General features: G+C 36.9%; 1 protein-coding gene across 2 annotated transcripts; it reads left to right on the forward strand.

Moving 5' to 3' along the window:
• Positions 1 to 3303: 3303 nt before the first annotated feature.
• On the forward strand, positions 3304 to 10035 carry LOC105337828 (uncharacterized). Of its 2 annotated transcripts, XM_066080903.1 has the most exons (3): positions 3304 to 3443; positions 3799 to 9074; positions 9117 to 10035. In XM_066080903.1, the coding sequence occupies exons 2-3, from the start codon at positions 3886 to 3888 to the stop codon at positions 9373 to 9375; spliced, it is 5448 nt and encodes a 1815-aa protein (XP_065936975.1). In that variant the 5' UTR covers positions 3304 to 3443; positions 3799 to 3885; the 3' UTR covers positions 9376 to 10035. The 2 variants fall into 2 exon arrangements, with proteins under 2 accessions (XP_065936975.1, XP_065936974.1); XM_066080902.1 differs by having other exon boundaries at positions 3305 to 3443; positions 3799 to 10034.
• Positions 10036 to 17738: the final 7703 nt, after the last annotated feature.

A 17738-nucleotide genomic window follows, 5' to 3' on the forward strand; every position in this document is an offset into this window, starting at 1 on the left:
TACAAGAATTGAAAAAAGGTGTATGTTCATAATGTAACCATTAAAACAAGAACATCGACTTTGAGTAGTTGTATCAAACAGTGCTGTAATGTATGTCTGTCTTTTTCATTGTTGTCAATTCGGACATGTATTAAATAAATTGAAAAGATTTGTTCGACATTTAAATAGTACGTAATATGTTAATATTTCAATTGCTACCAGCGCTTTTTTTTTTACTTCGTTTTAAGATGAGAATAGTTACATTATACCGAAAGTCTACATTCTAGTACAAATGACTAATAATTAAACATATTTGCATTTATGCAAATATACTTTGAATAGATTAAAATATGTCAAGAACCTGATGAATGCCTCATTGATATATTGTTTGAAAAAAGTAATAGTTTATTTCTGAACGATGATGTTTTAGCAATGCTTATTGATGACCACTTACTTTTGTAGATGTGGTACGACTAGTAGGTGGTTCATCAATATATGAGGGAAGGCTAGAGATTTTTCACAATGGAATTTGGGGTACAGTGTGCGATGATATGTGGAACAACCATAACACGGCTGTAGTGTGTACATCTCTTGGATTCTCGCCGTAATTCTCTCATTCTCTATCTCTTTATCTCATATTATCGGTGGAAGACGGCATTCTTTTCTTAACTTACCCAGTGTATAAGTGTAAAGTTAAGTTAGCAACGTTATTGTTGACAAACAACACGCACGATTCTGATACACGAACGATCACGCACGATACACGAACGATACACGAACGATCACGCACGATACACGGACGATCACTAACTTACTGAATCTTCACGATACACGAACAAAAACGATTAAACACGCAACCGAACGATTCTACACCATTAAACACGCAAAATCAAAATTAATTTTTAAGATTTGAATTAAGGAAACGTATTACTTTAATTATATATATTTGTATTGCTTTATGTTTGTATGTTATTGAAAAGCGGCATGTACTTTAGTCATGCACTGTTTTGTATTTTACGAGTTAACACTTTTACACATCCATACACAAATAAAAAGGATTCACACACAAATTATTTTTTTGTTTCCATAACGAATATTAACTTCTATCATAAGTTAAAGAAAATTACCTGTAACAGAAATGAAGATAATGCATAAACTACACAAAATTATTTACGTACGAGTTGACTGTTTATGTAATTTAATTCTCTTACGTACGATTTAATTATGCGGGATACAGGTAAATTTGTTACCTTGTTCCATAGAATTTCGATTTTTCACATCCAATATTTTCATAATTTACAGTACATAATTGATTTATTTCTATTCATTCTAAATTTTAAAGCGTCTAAATAAATTTTATTTCAAACAAATGTGTATACAATCTATTAGATAATAATGCGTATCGTATTCTCATTTGAAAGAAAAACGTTGGGAATAATCGTTAAGTTTAAAACGGGGAATGGGTAAGCCTGGCCGCTTTCATTCAACGTGTCGCTTTTGCTAATATGATTGAAATTATTTGTCAAGACACAATTGATGCTTGATATAGACTGCTTATAAAATTAAGCAAAACTAACTCGACCGAACAAAGGATTGAATGAGCTATGGAAATACAAAAATGTATTTAACGACGAAAGAGAGAATGAATGTTAACAACTGTCAATGTTCTTATATAAAAAAAAGTTTTATTAAATTCACATTGCTTTACAAACACTACTTGTCTTTTTTTGAAAATAAGTCCTGGCATTCCGTAAAAAAAATTACAAAACGAAAAAACCGCACGTTCATGTACGAACACGCACGATAAAAAACGCAAACCAATTTTCCTGATACACGCACGATCCCGCACGTTACACGAACGATCACCCATGTTACACGAACTATTTAACACGATTGGCTTGTCAACAATAACGTTGTTACCACTGTAAGGAGGAATAGGGCAACTCCATATTGTGAAGTGCCTACTATCGAAATAAACAAAAAATAATATTCAATTTGATTTTAATGCTTTTTCTTTCACAAGAGCGTATCACAATATCTTAGAGCGTTGATTGCAAATAAGTAAGTCATACGTTAGAATCCCACTTTGGCTTTTAGAATTTTCAAAACAAAAAATTATCGTGAAGTAAATATTGTAAAATTTTAAAATTGGGAAATTGGGGGATGATACCATTAGCATACCCTTGTTTTATGGGGAAAAACATTGTAAAAGCAGATAAGGAATTATGAACAACTATTTATGAATAATAATAAATAAGTAAGTTTCGCTTACTATTGTAACGAATGAATGATAATTTTACCGATTTTTGATTTGTATTCTTTTTTCAATAGCTTGTGAAGATGAACTTTCTCATGTCAACACGTATTTACAGCATTTTTCAAAACTAAAATCATTATGTAGAAATCACGACGAGGCTTGTCGGAGGTTCTACTTACGAGGGGAGAGTAGAAGTCTATCAAAATGGAACTTGGGGAACAGTTTGTGGAAGATGGTGGGGTAACGCCGATGCTGCAGTAGTTTGTAAATCCCTGGGATTTCCTGGGTATACTTGATTTTAATATCATAATGGTTATGTGCCTGTTGACAAACCAATCAAACTGAAATAATAATGCTTTATAGTTTTTTTAAAGATGTGAATTAATAATGGGTCACGGTATTAAATTCATCAATATATTACATGAATCTAATGTTCCAACATGTTACGACACATTCTCATGTAGTGTAAATTCAATTTGTTTCAAGTCGTGATATCCGATGGTAGGGTTTGGCCGAATGAGGGGTTGACATTTTACATTGGAGTAAATGGATGAAAAAAATCCTCTCAAGAACTTTGATGCAACAACATTGGAATATGGAAACAATTTTTTTTTAATTACAAATTCTACTATATATGATTTAAATATGTTAAAATCAATATTGTTTAAAAAAATATCGACCTAACCCTAACCCCGACCTATAGAATCTATACTACTATATTAAAATAATAGACTCGAATTTTTGGGCTTTAATACCAAGAAATCAGAAGAGTATTGTCTTTTGTCTTATATATTTCAAACATCATTGGTACTTGAAGATTACGAATTGGTTTTTATTTTATTTTTTTTTATCAAGCTTCGCTAATTCATAATTAACGAAAAATCCTTTTAAAAACCCGGAAATCATCTGGATTTTTTTTTCATTTTACAATCTTGCGTAAGTGCAGTGTTACATTCACGCTAAATCACGGGATTTTCTTTGGTATATGTTTCCACAATATTATATTTGCATGGATAAACTCAGTAACGATATTACAAATACGTGTTTTTGAAAATTGTCTGTAGTGTCCCGGAATTATTCTTTCCGGTTTTGTTGGGTTTTACTTTTCATTTTTATTAACTGTATTCCGGGTGATCTAAGGCATCAGTGCCAACCTCGTGGGTTCCAGAACCCAGCATATTTTACTGTGTTTAAAGCCACCTATGAAGTAAGTTTTGTGCCTTTTCATTTATTACGATGCATAACACTCGTTTCCTACTCATATATATATAATTTTTAACTGTCATATAGAGTCATCGAGCATTTGGCGCGTTTTTACCTGCCTTTGTTTTGATCGTTAATTTTGCATGCAACAATTGATTGATAATTGCATTTTTAATACATTTATAAACATGATAGGGATGAACTATTTTAATGTCCGTTTATGAATTCATGGAAATTATTTCGATCGAATAGCTCTTTGAGATTTGTTAAAATTACTATGGAAGCCCACTCCAGTCATATTTTTATTGTGTGTGTTTTATATTGAGATACTGTTTACATTTTGTATTGTTTGTTTGTAGTTTTTCACCCTCTCCGGGGGTTTGGATGCAATAAAACCTCGAACATTGCACAGTGAAAAATTCATAGCCGAGCTAGTGATTAATTGAATGGAAGGTTCAACGACAAACATCAGCCAGATAAGTCCACCTTCAGCCATGTCTTCAGGAAGAAGCTCTTCCTCCATAGCTTCAGAGCTAGCCAGACACCGGGCCAAACTAGAAGCGGCAAAAGTGCGGGAAAAATATCTACAACAAGAATATGAAATGGAAAGACAAAAAGCCATACTTGACCGAGACCTTAAGGTACTTCAGTGCAAAAGAGAGATGGAGGAAGCGCAGATTGAAATGAACAGTCTAGAAGGTTTAGATGAAGTACCTGATGAGAATTTTACAGATAAAGAATACCAAAACCTTCGGCAAGTTGCTCAGGAGAGAGTCGAGGAGTTTGTACAACAGCAGTCAGAGTTGAAGACTGTATCAGAGAAAAAGGAACATAGCGTCGTACCAAACAACATTACACTGTCTCCTATGGGGCCGGCATTCGTTCCAAAACAAGACTCGAGCAATGGACATATTAATGAAGTGTCTAAGTTCCTTGCAAAGAAAGATTTATTGTGGTGTCGACTCACAAAATTTGACGACCGCCCAGAATACTTCACAGGATGGAAAACAAGTTTTAAAAACATTGTGAGTGAACTGAACTTAACATCTTTGGAAGAGATAGAACTATTGAATAAGTGGTTGGGACCAGAATCAGCGAGATATGCACAAAGCATAAGGACCGCCAGTGTGAATCCGGATATCGCCTTAGCCCGACTATGGGAACGCTTAGAGGACAGGTACGGTAGGCCTGAAATGATTGAGGCAGCCTTAAAAAACAAACTTGCAGCCTTCCCGAGACTCAGTATTAAAGACAACAAACGATTATACGACCTCGTTGACATTGTGTCAGAAATAGAAGCAGCAAAGGAAATTCCACACCTCTCTTCGCTTTTCGCATACTTTGACTCATCTAGTGGAGTGAACCCCATCGTGTCAAAACTTCCTTACCAAATCCAAGAGAAGTGGACCAGGCATGCAAACAGCTTTAAAGAAAGTCACTACATGACCTTTCCACCCTTCCATGTTTTCTGTAAATTTATCCGTGACACGGCACGAATGAAAAATGATCCATCCTTTTACTATGACAATGTGATTGAGAACGCCAAAGTTGATGGAAGTCGACGAAAGCCAACAGGTGCATCATCTGTCGCTACAAGGAAAACTGACACAAATGCTTCAAGGCCCATGGACAAGACGGAACACACGCAACTGTGTCCCCTACATGAGACTGGCCATTCACTGAACTCTTGTCGTGCCTTCCAAAAGAAAACTGTTCAAGAGAGAAGAGAATTCCTTCGATCAAAGGGAATTTGTTTTAAATGCTGTGAAGAGAAACATCTGGCCAAAGACTGTCAGAAAAGAATGAAGTGTAACATCTGCAAGGAGCCAGGACATGCCACTGCCCTGCATGTCGAGAAACGCACAAGTGACACTGAAACTGATAGCCAGGTAAAGGCCGTATGTACACAAATTTGCGGAAACGTGCATAAAACTAGCAAATCCTGTGCTAAGACACTCTTGGTCAACATTCACCACGCAAACAACCCAAACAAGGTGCTACGAACGTATGCGATAATTGACGAACAGAGCAATCGATCTTTAGCAAACAGTTGTTTCTTCAACTTCTTTGGCGTGGAAGGTCCGGACGTCCAGTACGAGCTTACCTCATGTTCGGGGCTGTCTACCCAAACTGGAAGGAGATCGGCAGGATTCATTATCTCATCTTTGGACGGAAAATCTAGTCTTCGTCTTCCATCATTGATGGAATGCAACTATATCCCAAACAACCGTGATGAGATCCCGACACCAGAGGTCGCAAGGTCTTACAGACACATGAGGGACATTGAGGAGGAAATACCCCCCTTAGATCAGGACGCAGAGATAACATTGCTGGTTGGGAGAGATTTGTTGCCTGCCCACCACATTTTAGACCAAAGACTGGGAGACTCCAACTCTCCATTTGCTCAAAGACTACACCTAGGGTGGGTAGTGATTGGTGAGGTATGCTATGGGGCCTCACATTCTCAGGAATCCTTGTCAGTGTGCAAGACATATACTAGGACCAATGGACGTACGTCTCTCATGGAAACTTGCGAAAATTCATTCCAATTGAAGGAAACAGACATATTTGCTAAGACAAAGCATGACGACTCACCAGGCCTCTCCATAGAGGATAAGAAGTTCGTTGACATCATGGAGCAAGGTTTTGAAAGAGATTCTGAAGGATGTTGGTGTGCACCACTTCCATTTAGAGAAAACAGACGGCTCCTTCCAAGCAATAGAATTCATGCACTTCACAGGGCAAATCTACTTACTAGAGGACTTCAAAAGGACCCAGACAAAAAACGGCATGTCGTGGAATTCATGGGCAAGATCCTGGATAATGGTCATGCTGAGATTGCGCCACCACTTTCTTCTCCAGAGGAGGAACACTGGTACCTGCCTCTTTTTGCAGTTTACCACCCCAAGAAAGGAAGCGTCAGATGCGTGTTTGATTCATCGGCACAGATTCAAGGACTCAGTCTCAACAGCATTCTCTTGACCGGACCAGCCTTGGTTAATAGTCTACTTGGAATCCTGTTAAGGTTTCGCCAGTTCCAGGTAGCAGTGACAGCAGACGTAGAACAGATGTTTTACCGTTTTTCTGTTCCAGCATGTCACAGAAACTACTTACGATTCTTTTGGCACAAAGACAACGATACAGAGAAAGAACTTACAGAGTACAGGATGAAGAGACATGTCTTTGGGAATAGTGCATCCCCAGCGGTAGCTACCTTGGGACTACGCAGAACTGTAAGAAACGCCGATGAAGATGTCAGGCAATTTGTGTGCAGAAACTTTTATGTTGACGATGGGCTTTTATCTGTAGATACAGTCGAAGAAGCGGTCAACTTACTCTCAAAAACACAGAAAACTCTTAAGGAGGAAGGGAACATCAGGCTGCATAAACTTGCCTCCAATGACCCAAAGGTATGCAGTGCATTTCCAACGGATGACCTAGCCAAAGAACTCAAGAATCTGAACCTAGATTTAGATGAAACCCCCCTTCAACGGACCCTTGGTGTGAGCTGGAATGTGTCCACAGACATGTTTACATTCCAAGTGTCGCGTACTCTTCATCCGTATACAAAAAGGGGAGTACTTGCAACTATTAATAGCCTTTATGACCCAATTGGATTCCTTGCACCTGTTATAGTCAAAGGAAAAATGATACTACGGGACTTGATGGCTGAGAAATTGGACTGGGATGACCCTCTCCCTAAGGATCAGTACTCTCTATGGTGTGAGTGGCGAGAGTCACTGCCAGCGTTAGAGGATATAGCAATACCAAGGGCTTATGCGTACATCAATAGTGCAGAGGTCTCGCGCAGAGAACTACACATATTTGCCGATGCATCACAAAAGGCAATTGGTGCAGTGGCGTATATGAAGACTTTCAAGGCAGATGGCACCCTTCATGTGGGATTTGTCCAGGCAAAGGCAAAGGTTGCACCTATACATGGGCACACAATTTCACGTCTGGAATTGTGTGCAGCTGTGTTAGCATCTCAACTGAAACTTACGATTTTGAACAACCTAGATGTTGAGATAGCTGCCACGACCCTGTATTCAGATAGCAAGGTAGTACTCGGGTATATCAACAACGAAAGCAGACGATTCTACATATATGTGGGAAATAGAGTAGAGAAAATACGTCAGGCGACATCTTGTCATGAGTGGAAATATTGTCCTACCGATCAGAACCCCGCTGACATTGCCACCAGGTCAATCAAGCCTCAGGACCTTCAAGAAAGCAGATGGTTATGTGGACCCCATTTCCTGAGGAACACAAAAGATGAAAGGTATATTCCCAGTGAATCAGGAAATCCCACTGACAGATTCCCATTGGTTGATGTGGAACAAGATAAGGAGGTGAGACCTATTGTGAAGACCTTGCATACCGCTTGTAAGGATGAAGTATACCACCCCTGGTGTGAGCGATTTAAGAATTTCTCCTCTTGGATCGGACTGGTCAGAGCTATTGCGCGACTGCAGCACCTTGCTCAGTCCTTTAACAAGTCTAGTAGCTGCGTGGGATGGCACTATTGTTCAGTCCCAAAGAGTGCTGAAGCTTACAAAAGAGCAGAAGAATTCATTATCAAGGCAGCCCAGAGAGAATTCTTCCTGGAGGAAGTTGAGAGCCTTATGGAGGGGAGAGAAATTAAGAAAGGAAACGCTATCTTGGCCTTGTCACCGTTTTTAGACTCCCGAGGACTTCTCCGAGTTGGAGGAAGATTGAAGCGTGGAACCAAATCACTTCGACAGATTGAAACTTGCCCTATCTTGATACCGAAAGGAAGTCATTTAGCAAACTTATTAGCTCTACATTGTCATGAACAGGTCTTTCATCAAGGTCGACGCCTCACTGGAGGGAAACTTCACAGCATGGGATTCTGGATTGTAGGAGAGAAAAGGTTAATCAACAGTCTTCTGGGGAAATGTGTCATCTGCAAAAGACTGCGTGGTACATTCTGCTCTCCTAAAATGGCCGAACTTCCTGAAGACCGTTTAAGTCCTGGACCCCCTTTTACCTACGTCGGAGTAGATGTATTCGGCCCTTGGAGCATAACCGCACGCAAAACCAGAGGAAGTCATGTAACGCAGAAAAGATGGGCTGTACTTTTCACGTGTTTAACCAGCAGGGCGGTCCACATTGAAATCTCGGAGGAACTCAGCACCTCAAGTTTTATCAATGCAATGAGGCGCTTTATCGCCATTCGAGGACCAGTCAAGATCTTCAGATCAGATCGTGGCACCAATTTTATCGGTGGAGTCAAAGAGTTGGGCATGAAGAATGTTGTGACCGAAGATGCCTCCATCAAGAACTTCTTAGCGGAAAACGGCTGTGTTTGGATTTTCAACCCACCACATGCTTCCCATTTCGGAGGCGTGTGGGAGCGGATGATCGGAATCGCACGAAGGATTCTAGACGGGATCTTGCTGAGCAAAAAGTACATCAAAGATCTTACTCATGAAGTGCTTGTTACCCTCATGGCCGAAATCAGCGCTGTCATGAACTCCAGACCAATTGCTGCAATATCCACAGATCCTGATGACCCATCCATATTAGCGCCATCCAGTCTTTTGACCCAAAAGGTTGGAACACCACCAGATGACATTCCTCAGTTTGGTATCAAAGACATATACAAGTCACAGTGGCAGAGAGTCCAGGTGATGGCTGATGAATTCTGGAAAAGGTGGCAGAAAGAGTACCTGACGGGACTTCAGACCAGAAGAAAGTGGGCGACGGACCAACCTAACCTGAAGACAGGTGACATTGTTCTGTTACGCGAGTACGATTCTGGACGCAACTCATGGCCGACTGCCATGGTCAAACAGACTTTTCCGGGAGCTGATGGAAGAGTGCGAGAAGTGGAGGTCCGTTTGTGTAGAGGAGAGAAAGTGGTCACTTACGTTCGTCCCGTTCATGAACTTGTGCCGTTGATCACTGATTGAATTAACATTTGTACATAAAACTGCTCTTGTGTGTTTTCATTTTTGAGTTTGATGAACAAGAATGATTATTTCCTCATCACCTTATATGAAATGCCTTGTTAGTTGTCAGTTTGTTTTGAATTATTTCATTGAGGTGATTTTTGTAAAATCAGGAGGGGAGTGTAGTGTCCCGGAATTATTCTTTCCGGTTTTGTTGGGTTTTACTTTTCATTTTTATTAACTGTATTCCGGGTGATCTAAGGCATCAGTGCCAACCTCGTGGGTTCCAGAACCCAGCATATTTTACTGTGTTTAAAGCCACCTATGAAGTAAGTTTTGTGCCTTTTCATTTATTACGATGCATAACACTCGTTTCCTACTCATATATATATAATTTTTAACTGTCATATAGAGTCATCAAGCATTTGGCGCGTTTTTACCTGCCTTTGTTTTGATCGTTAATTTTGCATGCAACAATTGATTGATAATTGCATTTTTAATACATTTATAAACATGATAGGGATGAACTATTTTAATGTCCGTTTATGAATTCATGGAAATTATTTCGATCGAATAGCTCTTTGAGATTTGTTAAAATTACTATGGAAGCCCACTCCAGTCATATTTTTATTGTGTGTGTTTTATATTGAGATACTGTTTACATTTTGTATTGTTTGTTTGTAGTTTTTCACCCTCTCCGGGGGTTTGAATGCAATAAAACCTCGAACATTGCACATTGTCTTATAACCTGTTCATAAATAGAAATACTGGAGATAACTCTAACTCAGTGCATTTAATTTGAAAAGTTCCTAGAGTCCTGAATGTAAACATGGTGTGTGAAATCGAAGCGAGTGAATAAGTGTTAAATTCTTCATTAATATGAATCAAAGAACAAGTGCACAAACTGTAGAGATTGGGGCCTTTTTCAGTACCGTTTTATGTAGAAGATATCAACAAATTTGCTTTTTCTCGTAATAGTTAAGCACTGATGGATACTTCTGATTTATATTCACGCTTAAATTACCAAAATTAGCATACAGTTTAAAAAATTTAGGATTTTTAAATGCCTATAAATAATCTAAATCCGGAAAATCGAACCGAACCTACTTGAATTGTGTCAATTTAAATGAGAGGGAGGAGACATTTAAATCAACATTGCTCTTTTGGTGGATCGAATGGCGCGTTTGCTGAATTATACTTTATGAATTATTTTACGTCCGAAAAAAAAATCGAATAAAGCTTGGAAGTTGTATATTACCATAGTGACCAAACAAACATTCCTGACCATACAAAGATGATGGAAAGCGATTTAAAAAATGTCAATGTTTTACAGTGAGCACATTTGACAAACGTTTACCTGATCCACGTGATTGTTTGAAATAATTTATTCCATGCGTGGGTTCAAACATGGGTCACGCAGGTAATAGCTTCGCTTGCTATAGGAAAAACCTCGACATTTTCATACGTTTTTCATTTTTTTAGGTACCAGCCTAATGTAGTACAAACTTCTTACTTTCACAGTAATTAAATTTGACAGAAGTTCGTTTTGAATTTTTAATCTGTATGTAAAGTTGTGCAATTTTGGTAAGAATATATAGTAAAATTTAATACTGTAGTGACACCTGCAGGGAAACGGGTTTGCTGTGTTAAAAATTATTTTACCTGTGCTTTAGGTGTTGAATCAGTGTGTTTAGACGAAAAATGACAAACAATGGGGTTTTGTAGCCAGCAGCACGCTTATTTTGTTTTTAATGATGCATACAAAATTAGCCCATATTTCCTCTGAAATGTTCTTCTGCCTCAAAACAATGACCCATTTATAATAGATCGGACCGTCTAAACTGCCCGGAAAATTTTCCGCAGATCAAATACGATGTAGTATTATTCATCGTCGTAAGCAACAAAATCTTCTACGGGGTCGGAGTTTCAAATAAAATCGGTTGTTTAGGCCCTCGTGTTACAGTAAGAAATTCTCAAATTATGTCCAAAATTGAGAAATATTGATATGAAAGCGGAAAACAGCTGAGACGCATCACTCATGTAAGTTAGATTAGAACCAGACCATGCTATTTGGACAAAGGTTCTCACTATTTTCATAAATTGTATGAAATAATGACGTTTTCTCTACCCCACCCCCCAGAGGCAGGGTCATCGAATTGTTTGCTGACTTAATTTCTGGGGTCCACATGATATTAATTAATTTGCGTCATTTTATACATTTTCATACATCACTTGTCAATTTAAAACCAATAAATCACTGAATATCAAAACACCGTGTAATTGCATACAGTATAACTTTGATCATATTTTCCTAAATCAGTGGCCACCGTGTACACCGTGGTGTTAAAAAATCGCTAATATCTTTCTGAAATTAGTAGATATCTTCATTATTTCATTTTAGTCACACAACACAATGAGTATTAATCAATTTATTAATGTTGATTTTGCGATAACAAAAAATGAGTTATATTGCAGGTGTCATAACAGTATTTCACTGAAGGTTCACGTCAAAACATGGCTGAGCCAAAATAATTCCCGAATTTTCCTTTGAATTCGGGGCGTTTCCGCACGCGACAGGAGCTGATTTTTTTTATGAGATGAAAAACAATGGGTAAGAGGTCTAACTATCCCATTTTTGTAATAATGCGAGGTCATTTGAATTTTTGATGCGTGTTGTTTTTGGAGGGGGGTAAAAAGGCCCGGGCTTGATTTTCAAGCACATGTGTAACTTCGAGGTAAACAAAGTCTCACGCCTTGCTGGATGCACGTGTGTATTTTGCTAGAAAATTGTAAATGAAGCGTTGTTTAAAAAGATGTCAAGAGTGACACCTTCATGTATAGATATTTAATATGAGACATATACATTTTACTGGTTAGAACTAGTCATTTTAGCATCTAAATTATCAATGCTTTGCAAACTTTTATTTAAACTACTGCTTTAAAGTCTTATTATGTCAGTTTTTTCCCCTCTTTGTGTCCTAGAAATGTAACTACCAACAAATGTAGCATGTGTATGAGTTTGGTTGCTGGCATTGAACAGTGATTGTCCAAGATATATGAGGTCTGCTAGAAACTTTACTATTAGTAATACTGTAGTAATATCTTTTTGGCACTCTCATCATCAATTTGAGTCTTGGTCATCATTGTTCATGGTAACATATCAGACATTTTCACCTCTAAATGCACAATGTATATAGAAACCCATGACTTTGAATGGTGAATCCTCGCTACAAAAGGTATGATCACCTCTAGATTTATCACACCAGATAATGCTGAAAGAAGGTGATGGACTTGTAATTTCTAAAATAGTTTCTCGTTAATGTTTGTAAAAAATCCCTACTTTGGATTTTAATGTGTAGAGGTATCTCCCTTTGTTTTAAGAGTACAGTTTTCATGAACCAAAGCTCCTTATGAATTAGTGTACACTTAAGTAAATTATTCAGTGTATATGTAATGAATGGACAATAGAATTCATTCTAAATTCTTCTAAATTGTTAGTTTTGTTTTAAAAAGCATTTTATGCCTATCCATATCAGCCCTGTGTACTCTGAGTTAATCTACTTTGGTCAGCAAGTGCCATTTCTTGAAAATGTGTGAATGGTTCTATGTGATTATCTGCTTAATGTAAACGGATTAGCCACTGTATATTTATCAAAATACCTGATTTCTATAGCAAACTTAATGCAGAATTTTTAAAATATTTTTTCAAGCTCATAGCATGTGATTAAATGTTTCATTTTTGGCAATTTCTGAAAAATTTAGCCATATTTGGAGTATTTTTTTCAAAAATTTCCAAAAAATAGTTCCAGGTGTAAAAGAATTAAATCATCATTAGCATCATCATGTAGACATGTTAGTTTAATGAATGTAATAGATTAATGAAACTTTTGACAAGTAATTAATGTTAAATGTAGCACTTGAAATTCGAATATTGTGTGTAACGTGCTAGATTTTGCATGTTATTTTAGCCTTCCTGGACTAAATTTCAAAGGGCTATAACTCTAATGCAGAATACACAATTCCCGCCAAATTTCACAGGGAGGTGTAGTATGGGTATAAGTGTCTACCTACCAAGTTTCATCAAAATCAAAGAAGAATTGTGTAATTATTAGGTCACATACCATATTTTTAGCCCGTGCTCATTGACCACGCAAGTAGTTCCATTCTAAAAATGTATGTATTATTTCAAAAATTCCTAGGGGTACTAAATGGTCGAAATTGGTTCCTTTTATGGCATGGATGGAAAGAAGAAGGTTTGAAAAAAATACAGGCAGGAAAAAATTTAGAAAAATTATCTTTACAGGCGCAATAGAAAGGGTGTAAAAAGGCCAATGTTTACACAGATTCCAAAGTGGAAGTGAATTTTTCATGGTAGGGTTAGTTTAGGGGCCATATCTCAGTCCCCTTTCGATTGATTTTCCTGTAGTTTGGATGTGTTGTTAGACTAGTGTCATGCTCTAGGTATGCTGTATTTGAACTCATTTGAGCTGGTGGAATTTTTTATATGATTTATTTTTGTAAAAAGGAATAAGAGGGAAAAATAATTGTGGTCTGTGTCCATAGACAGAAAGTAAACAGTTCTGAAATTGAGATAGCAATCCCGATCTGAAAACCATTGACCGATCCCGATGCATCCAGGTTCCACTCCGCTGTCTATCAAAAAAGTGTACTAGCGCCGTTTTATTTTTTCAGAAACATTGTTCGTCCAGCGCAAAAATTTTACCGTTGTAGTACCAGGCAGACTGGATTCGAGGGTCACCATTAAGATTGCGCAAAAGTTTTGCGTTAAAATATGTTAGGTGGTCATGCATGGTAAAACATTTTTTGAGTTTGTCATTCGATCGATTTTTGATGACCGAGATCTTGATTTCCGTGTTACGGAATTTGGCGATCACAGGGCTTGGCCCTTTCCCATCTCCCCCAGGAATCCGATGAATCGCAAGAACATCCAAGGGGTCAAGGTCCATTTTCACTGCCTCCTTGAGAATTGTACACAATGTACTCCTGAGGTTTTCGTTTTTCTCCTCGGCCCAATTTAGAAATTAAATATTGGCTTTCTGCGAGTTTTGTTGATTTTGATTGGCAAGGGTGATTGCAGATTGTGCCGCAGATTCGCATTGTTTGAGCTTGTCGTTGAGAGATTTCAGTTCACTGGCTTGGGAGTTCAATTTTCTCTCAGAGTGTCGAAATCAAGATTAAAACCCTCAGAGATTTCTTTTGTTTGTGTTTCTTTTGTATTTTACCTGTGAACTCAATCTTCCCCCTTGAAGCTCTGCACAGTCATGTAAGTTTAATTATTCTGTCTTTATCTTTTGGATTACACTAATCTAGTTTGTCGTATTACTATTTTTGTCTAAACTAGTGTGCAGCTCATAAATAATTGTTTAAATTTGTATATATTGTTTCACTTTCAAGTTTCTGAGCTTTGCGTTAAAATTCAAGCATTTGTGTATAGCCCATTACTCATAGAAATACCTGGAATATCAATTTTCTACTCTAGTTTAAAAAACAATGAAAAAACAATGAAGAATAAAAATTGAAAAATTGAATTGAACAAGGTTTGAAACTTATTAAAAGGCCATATTGTATAAAGAGGTTTAAAGTTTGAATTAATCATAACATATTTTCTATTTTCAGTAGCTAGAAATTAAATTTGTTTGAAATTTCTTTAACAAAAATATCGATTGCTCGATTGTCAAAGGCCGATGCGACATTCAAAAAAATTGTAATATCTTTTAATGAATACCTGTAAAAGGTTAACTATACTGTAAGAGCTTTCGTTTAAAAATAGATAAACCAGTTTAACATTACGAAACTGACGAAAATAAAATCGGATAGTTTCAAGGACCCTTTAAAATAGGCTGAAGTGTATTTTTTTTAATGTATTTTGAAAAAGATTTAGCCTAGTTTGCTTCACCTGTTAATTTTTAAAGTTCATTTGAAAAGATATAGGTGATTTGTCATGTTTCTCATATTTGTTTTATAATTCATGTAAACAAGAGGCGCAATGGGCCACATCATCGCTCACCTGAGTAACACTGTCTTTATATGGGCGTTCAAAGGATATTGTGCCATGTGGCCCCTCGGTAGATTAACCAAAAATAAATATCCGAATTGTGACCTATTTTTGCATATACTTAATCTTTGACATATTTACCTTCATGGAATACCATTTTACCGAAAATAAGATCATATGCAATATAAATAACTAACTTTTCAGTTGGTGTTAACGGTTAACTTCCAGTTCCCTTTATTTTACCCCCCCCCCCCACCCCCATCACTTTATAAAACGATTAAAATACGTGAGAGCATATAGGTACATTTTCTCCATCCACTACTTGCTACTTATTGTATTTAAAAAAATTCTATATGTGAAAGAAGAAAGGTGTACCTCAATGCACCAGAATGAATGCGCTCAATTCCTCAAATCAAAAACATTAAAAAATTTAATTGGCCTTCTCCATTATAGACGATTGTCATTTACCAGGCATGAATTCATTTCGAATGACCTTTCATATCCTTACTCACTTGATTGAAGAAAATAAACTTAACTAAAAATGTTGTCACATATGTTAAAGATCTATAATTCAAATTAATGTATTGACAGGGATGTCGCTCTATTGTACCAAGGCCCATCCATTATTTTCATCTTTATTAAAAACAACAAATGTGTATAAACAAAGATGATTTTCCATTGCAATATTTTTTTAAGAACACCGATAATGCTTTTATCCTCATAATAATAATGTGTCAGGCCTATGGAAACTGTTTAAAAGATATTGTTTTCATTTACTTGTGTTCGAAAAACTATCAACAATTTGTGTAGATTTTATGCAATTCATCGTTGAAGAAGGGACACCAGAAAGTAATTACAGCATATCATCCTTTTAGCAAGACATTTCTATTGATCAACCAAAATTTCAGTGTCAATCGTAGAATCGTAAGCAAGATACATAGCTTGGTTTGAGTCATGTTTTTGTTCACATTAGTTTATTACATTCAACTTAAGAATTTTAAACTTGGTATTTCCTATTCAGCATAGCGGCATTTAAAATATAATCAAACTAAAGGATGATCTCAGCCTTGTGTACAAACATATAGTAGCATTGTGCGCAAAGCTCTGTATCTTGCTTATAACTCGAAGCTTGTCTCTCAGGTTAGTAAAATTATAGGAATTTGTAAACAATAAAAACAAGAGAAAACTGCACTAAAACAAAGAGAAAACTCAGTTTATTTTTCATCACATATATACTTTAGTTCTAACTATTACGTAGAGATAATACCGAATAACACTCACCACCATAATTTGACCCCCCATGGTGGCCCCACCCTATCCCCTAAAATCATGGTTTGAAAAAACTAGAACGAATCAACACTAACTGAAGATGCTTCCACACAAGTTACAGCTTTTCTGGCCAATTGGTTTTTGAGAAGAACATTTTTTAAAGATTTTTCGCTATGTAATCCTATGTAAAATTCGATCCACCCATTGTGGCCGCACCTTACCCCCGGGATCATGGTTTGAACAAATTTTAATCTACACTACCTAAGGATGCTTCCAAACAAGTTACAGCTTTTCTGGCCTACTGGTTTTTGTTGAGAAGATTTTTCTCAATGTATTCCTATGTAAAAATTTCGACCCCCACTGTGGCCCCACCATACCCCCAGGGATCGTGATTTTAAAAGATTGAACCTACACTACCCGAACATGCTTATACAGTTCCAGCTTTTCTGGATAACTGGTTTTTGAAAAGAATATTTTAATGATTTTTCTTTATTCATTTGTATCTAAAAATTTGATCCTCCATTGGGGTCCCATCGTACCCCCGGGGATCATAGTTTTGACAAGCTTGAATCTACACTACTTGAGGATGCTTTCACACAAGTTACAGCTTTTCTGGCCGATTGATTTTTGAAAAATTAATATTTTTAAAGTTATTTCTCTGTATATTTCACCTCAGGTGAGCTAACAATTATTCATGTCTCTGCTACAGGTACACGCACTTATTATTTCCATCAGCAAATTTAATCTCCGTTTAGACTGAATAGACGAGAAAATACTTACAACTAGCCTGAAACAAAATGCAGCAATCAACTATTACGCAAAAACCATACCGTATTACCATTAGAATTTGTATTTTAGTTGTTAAAGTACCGTACATGTACCTGTTAATGTATCCATTTTCCGCAAGTAACAGTCATCTGTCTTACTTTCCGATGTCTATATTTGATTGGTACGTAAAAATTGCAAAGTACAGGCGATAGTTCCCCTAAGTTACAAACCGTATTTCATGAAAACGAAACGAAAATCAAAACAAGCTAAAACCACCGTCAAGGGTGAAAATGCCAACGCATTGGAATATTTAATCTCAATTTACTTCACA

The sequence above is a fragment of the Magallana gigas genome, chromosome 4, assembly GCF_963853765.1.
Source record: "Magallana gigas chromosome 4, xbMagGiga1.1, whole genome shotgun sequence".
In the NCBI taxonomy this organism is placed as follows: Eukaryota; Metazoa; Mollusca; class Bivalvia; order Ostreida; family Ostreidae; genus Magallana; species Magallana gigas.